The following is a 7,637-nucleotide window of genomic DNA, read 5'->3' as shown; positions in this document are numbered from 1 at the left end:
AGCTCACCGCAAGTGGTCAGTGAACGCAACCTAAAAAAGAAAACGTTTTTTTCTTGGCATTTATCACGTCACAAAAGCCGAAAAAAATTGTTTTCGACGTCTGCCGCGCTCACGGAGGCCTCCATGGCCGCGCTGCTGCGTGCAACGAGCCAACAAGCTCAACAATGGCCTCAAAATTGGCGTAACTTTTTTATTTATGGGGGATTTGAATGCCAAATAATAAGTTTATCAAACTATTTTTCAACAGCAATAACATTTTATTTTAGCATCAGTGTCAGTGTCTAACTTATTTTGCTTTTTTAGTTCTAGCTGGGCGCCATCCTTGTCACTTCAGGACGGCCTAACTAGCATCAACATCAATGAGCTTGCAGCAGCTTTTCGGAAAAAAACGTGGTAATGGTGGCATCGTACTGCTCGAGAACGTGTGTAGTGTGTTCTGTGTGTTGTGCGTGATTGTCTGCGGTGTTGGAATCGGAACGTTGCAGCGATGATTACTCACGCTTACGTTCGATACCAGGACGACAAACATTTGGCAATCGTGCCAGTGGAAGACATAAAAAATTTCAATCCGAATGAGGATTATTCGACAGCCTTCTTTATGGTCAAATGGACCGATTCCACCGGCACATGTGCCTACTACCGCGCAAGAATTTTGCGGGTTGGAGGTAAGTTTGTGCATTTTTAAGGCTGCATTGAATTAGTTCGATTGTTTCGTGCTCCACGCAGCAACGATGTGACGTGCGATAAATCGATCGTGTATACGTCAGTGCAGGGCGATTTTCATCGAAGTTCGTGCAATTCGGCAAAATTAAAATTACGTGCCCCGTTTAATGTAGGGGGCTAGAACAGGCAGATGCATGAAAAAACGTAAGTGAGCTAGGCGCTCTAGGTTTCTTTGAACGCACAAATTGTAGAACTTCCTAATTATATTTGCGTACACTCACGTGTACACCCACTCTTTGTCATATACCCAGGTAAATATGGCGTGCACTGTGGTCATTTATGTGATCAAACGACATCAAGCATTTAATTGATTCAGATATATAGCCATTAAATTCGAATGTACACGCGAAATTATGTGCACACATGAATATATTTCTTGATGGTTCACCAATCTTTTAGTTTGCCTTTTCAAACACGTGAGCTTGTGTCATTTGCTTATGTAAAGAGCTTTAACCTTTATATGTATGTATCACAATCTGTTGAGACAGATACGTTTTTCTAGGTTAACATTTCTTGCTACAATCATATTGCTCTCTTGGGCCATGTTGCTTTTATGGTAGTCTTCAGTTACACCGTTTTTCTAGCTTACGACTTGTACTGTAATAGAATGTTGTGTATTCCAGAGTCGGAACAAGACTTGAAGGAAATTGTGTCCCGAAAAAGGGTGCGGGTGAGGCCCCTAATTGAAGATTCTGATCAAGCCAGCGATGGCGACAGCAATGTTGCACCATCGAAGGTATGGTTCACCCTATATGTAATTGCTTGACCAAGCATAAAAGAAAATATTGCCCAGTATTTTATTGCTCATGTTTTATTTTTTAGGAACAAGACAAGCCCTCCGAGAGTAGGGAGCGGCTTTTAAAAATTCTACAAAAAAAGAAAAAAGCTGTGAAGGTCTCACCCTCACAGGAGGCTGAGCTGAATGAGCTCCAAAAAAAAGTTGCAGAAATGCAAAAAAAAATAGATGCTCAGAACGAGGAACTCGTAGAGCTTCGAGGGCTGAACAGAGATCTCCAAAAGGAGCTCCTAGTCAAGATCAGAGAAGGCAAGTCTAATTGGTATATTATATATGAAGTGGTGGCACACACTCTTGGTAGAAGGAATATTCTGTAAACAAGAGTGTAAGAATGATTTAGCAAGTTAAGTTCACGAGGATGCTTTGTTGGGCTAGTTGGTATTGCATCATTAAACTCTACTGCGCATATACACGGGGACGAAGAATGAACTCACGAGGCATATAGTGCTGAACTACAACTGATGCTTAATTTCTGATGGAGCAAAATTATATGGACGTAAATAGCCTATGACAGCACTCTTTGGCCAAGCATCATCAAAAAAGTTTTACAAAACAACACACCATTTTACACACTGCCTATGGCTTATCAGCGTTCAAAAATTCTATGTCCATTCTTAGGTGTCGTGGAAGGGGTCCTCACACCATTTTCTTTCCTGCGATTATATGGGTATAGCGCACCACCACAAGGACACAGAGACACACACTTAGCACTAACTTGCAACTACTGTTTCATTTGCGATCACACATGCTATTTATACAATAACAGTAGACCGGTAAAACCTGGAAAAGATCATGTTAAGATACAGCAGATCTTTTTATGTCCTTGTGGTGGTGCGCTATACCCATATAAATGATGAACCCCAACCAACTAGCCCGGCAATGCGCCTTAGCATCTTTCCTGCAATCAATTTCATACACTTCTGACAAGTGTCCTGAAAGCTTTGCTTCCACAACGCTCTTAAGAAATGAGGTAGAATTTCAGAACATTGATAAGCCATAGGCAGTGTGCAAGGTAAGTGTAGTTTGCTTACTTTATTCTTTGCTAGTGCTTGGACTAAGACTGCTGTTATTGGCATGTTTGGTACATATAGGTCGTTCCATCAAAAATGAATAATCAGATGTAGTTTAGCGCTATGTCTTGTGTCCTTCCTTCGTCCCCATCTATATGTAGCAAATGTACCTTCTAAGCGAATAACCATGTTCCAATGTTAGTTGGTTCACTTCAGTTTCTGATGTGCAATTTTCATGTAGGCTCCAGTAGATACAAAAGTGCAGAGCCTACTGCTCAGTCCCACAGCCCTGGCACCCCTCTGCCACACAGCATGGACATCACTCTTCCAGCAGTTAGCAGCACACCATCCCCCCCTTCATCACCCACCAGAGAGTGCCCACATTCTCCCTTGAAGGCGCAAGCTGGTGCATCAGGCGGTAGCTTGGTGAGATGTTTGAGACTCAGTTTTATTTTAGAAAAAGCTGTGCTTAGTGCCTACATAATGACAGCAATCATATAGTAACTACACTTGAAATCCTCAGCTCATAAGCCTGGCCTAGTTCTTTGACAGGTGTATGTTTTTCTTTGCAAGTGATCCGTTCACTTCCTCATGTTCCAGTTACAGCCCACAAACCATGGTGTATCATTGCCCTAGTGCACTGTAAACCACTAAGGCTTCAATGACTCAGCTGCAGTGTTTCTTCGTGAAATTTGAAGGAAAGCATGCATTAGTTTTATGTGATAAGCAAGAAGCTGTTGTTCAATTACATGCGTTTATTTGTGAACTTCACACAGAATAGTTCTGCTCAATTGAAAACCTTTATATATGGTACATTAAATTTAAGCATTGTGAATGGCACTCATGTGTTACTGCTGCTTTTATTTTCTGCAGGTTGACATTGGACAAGGGCTGCGAATTCCGCTGGAAACATGGCGTCGTGTGCAGGCTCGGGACAAAGATTCTTTGTTCATTAAGGATCTGCTGGTGACAATCTGGGATCCAGCTCAGCTACAAGGACGATCATTGCAAGGTAATTTCCAGTACTTTGAACTGCCAGTAATGCAGTGTTTAAAATTGCTTAATGTATAATGTTCTGCAGGCAAGCATTGTCCTCGTTTCCCAAATCGGCCGAGAAAGGATCCATTGACACCATGGAAGGTGTCTGTCATGCGAAGTGAGTATCAACATATATCCCATTTCGTCAGTGTGTGAGCTCATAAATGGTGTTCTAATGAAGCACCAATAACTAAGTTACCTCACTTTGCACAGTTTACAGTGCTGAAGTTCAACCAAGACCCAGTACTATGCACATATATTACAGCGAAAGCTGTTGTGAGATCACAACTCAGGTCTTGCGCGAACATAGCGAAAAAAACTAATGACACAGTGGGGCTCGAACTCTGGTCCACTGGGTGCCAGCCCAGTATTCTGCCACTGAGCCACGCCGGAGCTTGGGACTTGTTGGCAAACTTGCCTTAGGCAGGCTTGATGTCGAGAAAGCAATTGCGTTAATACGACTTATAAAGCGTTTTAAAACAGCGAAAGAACAAGCAGTTGTCGCACAATGTGAACAGCGTAGTAAGTGGGTCATCCAATGCTCCAACCCATTACAAAATCTTGTTTTTGTTGAGCTATTAACTGTGGCGCATACCCATTTTAGGCATAATTCCTCATCGTTGTCAGTCACTGCATAAATTGGCACAAAATTCCTTGCAAGTGTTTAGCGGATACCACGCTTCTCAGAAGAATGACGAAAAACAGCATAGCAAATGCTGGCCTACTACCCAAATAAATTTATTAATAATGACCTAGTGGGTATCAAGCAAGTGTGCTTGTACTAGTTACCAATGAGTGTTTCGAAAAGGCTCTGAAAGGTCGCTCTTCTAGCTTTCGCTGTGACTGTGCTGTGCCTTCCGCACAGATCTGGTGTTTTTATAGATACCTCTCCCTGTTTGCAAATAATGTGACGTCACTATGAGCACTGTGCCCACCATTCCTTCCTACGGCGCTGGGGCTGGTTGACAAGAAAGTTCCGCTAGCGGGATCTTTCTACATACTAGCAGGGCTGCATGTGTCTGCATTCGTCAGGCTGAAATTTTGGTGAATTGTTGTAGGCTGCCATAGATGGCAGCCATTAAAAAAACATTTTTCCTCTTCAAAAGCAAACGTATTCACGGTGACGGATGCTTTGAGAAATATTGTAATGGTATAGACCTAAATGTACCCAATTTTCGTTGCGACATGTGCATCGCAGTTTTAAACGAGGCACAGCATTGGCTGCAGCAAGGTTTTGAGCTGCTGTGCGAGAGGTTATGAAGAAAATTCTCACTCGTGCCGCAAAATTCTGACCGAAGATGAATGGGAAAAGAAACAAGAACAAACAAGAAAACACTTTGTCGTGTGTTCGGCTGAGGTTAACAAATCCTTGTGAAAATTAAAGCAAAGTTGTCAGCTACATTCCTCATACCCCTCTGAAAATTTATGCATTTTTAAACTCTTTAACTTAATTACATACGTTATCTTTTGCACAGTCACATCACTGCATCTGATGCATACAAGGTATTCGCATACTTACATTGTTCCCTTAAGACCTAACACACAAACTTCTAGTGTGCATCTTCACTTCATGAATATCGAGCAGTAAAGGTACTAAGTATATGTGAAACAAGAATCTCTGCCTTTTACATGAAGTCATATGAGGCCTCTGATAAAACGAGTTATACCTTTATTGGGTTTGTGTACTCGCTGGGGCGAAGCGTATATTTAGCTTTACCAGTGGTATCTTTCAGCCCGGTGATCATGCAATTTTTTTCCTGCACAGAGCGCAAATGCTGAGATGTACAGACTCGCAGATGACCGTGTCAAATGCATATTTACCTTCACTAAAATCTTGAATCAAGTTCTGTAGACAACCGGTCGCTGCCACCAGCCCAAAACAAGCGCCTATGTTTTTGCAAACAAGCCACATCGTTATTCACCCTGCACGTACCACACACAATCTTCTCAGGTTCACCTTTGCAGATGTCAAGATGAACCGATATTGTTGATGCCTTTTAACGTACACTACACTCCACAATAGAGTGCACATTTTCCAAGACGATGCCGCTTTTCCTCGCACAGGCCACCACGTGTGTTCACTTCTTCAAGATAAACAGCCAGCGTGGCAAATATTTCATCACGCAGTTTACCACACAGCTAGATGTTCACTGACATGTACTACAGCTGATGTCGCCATTGTAACATGAAGTTAGGCTTTGAAAAAAGAAAGTAAAGAAAAAAACTTTCCCCAAACATCGCACGACCGTACTGCACTGAGGCACCAGAGGTAATGCTTCGCCAACCACACCTTCCACGTGCGCTAGCGACGTCGCACTGTGATGTACCCTGGTAGAGGTCTATTCTTCTGGGACATTTCTTAATAGTATCACTCATGATGTATGCAGTTTATGAGGCGAAAATACATAATGGTGAATTTCATAGATGGTTAACTGATATTACATTTAAAATCTGTTTTAAAAAAATTTCTCACGATAACTTCATGAATAGATTCATTAGTTCTATATTCTGCATTGTTTTTGTGTCATTTATATCCAAAATGCTTTGCTACCGAAGTAATAATGAGTGCTTTTGATATCTTTTCTGCTATGAGATGCCATTTTGACACCACTGAAGATGCTACCTAAAATTTTCATGTGCAGCTGCCTAAAAACAAAGCGTATTTTTTATTCTATAATGGATTCATTTAGCTTTATGTTAATAATTATACCTGTGTATCTTATATATGTTTAAATGCCTTTTTTTAACAGCCTGCTACAAGCGTCGCTTGGAAAAGCAAGGTTTCCCAGACAGTGCGGTCCAAACGCTCATGAAGCGAATGAACCATTATGTTGGAGAGAAAATCGCAGACATCGACAAGATGGCAAAGAGGTACACCAACCGCAATTTTGTTTTGCAATTTTTTTAACTTCAGTAGTAAACAAATTTTGGCTTGATAAGTTGGGGCTCTACTTCAATGTGTATTGAACCTAAAGTGCATTTAATTCCACTTTTCATTGTGAGCCACTTTTTTTTTAACTGTAATGAAACTAGCCTTCATGCAAATGCTGTTTGTTTATTGTTTCTGCAGGGTGCAGCGTGACTAACCAATGTGGCTGTAGCAAAGTGCTGGACCTGCATGGCAAGATACCGCATATTATGTTTGTAAATAAAAGATGTTCTGTTTTACAATAATTGCATTTTTGTCAAAGGTGTCTACATGCATTCATTAATCAATACGTCCTGTACCATTTGAGCCAATTGGCATATAAACAATTGGTCCAATTGGTTAGATGCCAATTGGTCATGCCATACTATACCATTTGAGCCAATTGGCATAAAACCAATTGATTCCATTTGTGAATTATACACAATTGGTCCAATTGGTGTTGGGCCAATTGGTGCACAACCAATTGGACCAATTGGTTCTATACCAATTGGTGTAAAACCAATTGGTGTAAAACCAATTGGTCCAATTGGCTCAATTGTGTACTAATTCACAATTGGAACCAATTGGACCAGGTGGAAATTTTCCAATTGGTTTCAATTGCTTTTTTTAACTGGGGAGATAATTCGACAATATTACAGCCCGACGTCAACTGGGACCACTTCGCTTGCGCATTGTCACTGCGATGGACGTAAAAATATTGGCAACAGCTTAATACAGTTGAAATTACTGAAGTTAAAACAAGCGTACATTTGAATGCAATGTGTTTGTGCACTTGTAGAACTGACTATTCCCTGATAATTTTATTTTAGTAGAGTCAACGAGGTTAAAACAACACACATATGATGAGGAAAAAAATAAATATAATAGATTCGCAACTCATGAGACACTAATTTTCTTATCGTCCTATTGTCCTACAAGGCTGGTGGTCCAGTACACTTCTGTGTGCATAGACAAAAAAAAAACTTGGATGAAGCCTATTTGCTGAAGTGCAACAATTCTACATCATACACAATCGAGTTCAACTTTTTATTTCACCTTTCACTGTGAAGAAGCGTACAACCAGAACATGTCGCACTTCTATTTAGAACATGACTGTGACCAACAGCTTCCAGTAAAACTGGTTATGGTCTCCGTTGGTGGT

General features: G+C 41.0%; 1 protein-coding gene across 1 annotated transcript; it reads left to right on the top strand.

The window, feature by feature from the left end:
• Positions 1 to 6,741, top strand: LOC119176123 (uncharacterized). Its single transcript, XM_037427264.2, has 8 exons — positions 1 to 665; positions 1,347 to 1,459; positions 1,546 to 1,768; positions 2,771 to 2,955; positions 3,403 to 3,541; positions 3,611 to 3,685; positions 6,318 to 6,438; positions 6,638 to 6,741. Exons 1-8 carry the CDS (start codon positions 488 to 490, stop codon positions 6,651 to 6,653), a joined length of 1,050 nt encoding a protein of 349 aa, XP_037283161.1. The 5' UTR covers positions 1 to 487; the 3' UTR covers positions 6,654 to 6,741.
• Positions 6,742 to 7,637: the final 896 nt, after the last annotated feature.

The sequence above is a fragment of the Rhipicephalus microplus genome, chromosome X, assembly GCF_043290135.1.
Source record: "Rhipicephalus microplus isolate Deutch F79 chromosome X, USDA_Rmic, whole genome shotgun sequence".
Classification (NCBI taxonomy): domain Eukaryota; kingdom Metazoa; phylum Arthropoda; class Arachnida; order Ixodida; family Ixodidae; genus Rhipicephalus; species Rhipicephalus microplus.
Note: the sequence above shows the minus strand (reverse complement) of the source record. Positions and strands in the feature narration are given on the sequence as shown.

Bases quoted from the DNA above. Each gene is read 5' to 3' on its own strand.
- LOC119176123 (XM_037427264.2), top strand. From the start codon at position 488: ATGATTACTCACGCTTACGTTCGATACCAGGACGACAAACATTTGGCA. The intron at 666-1,346 runs GTAAGTTTGTGC...TGTGTATTCCAG, and splicing joins AAGAATTTTGCGGGTTGGAG to AGTCGGAACAAGACTTGAAG. The intron at 1,769-2,770 runs GCAAGTCTAATT...ATTTTCATGTAG, and splicing joins CCTAGTCAAGATCAGAGAAG to GCTCCAGTAGATACAAAAGT.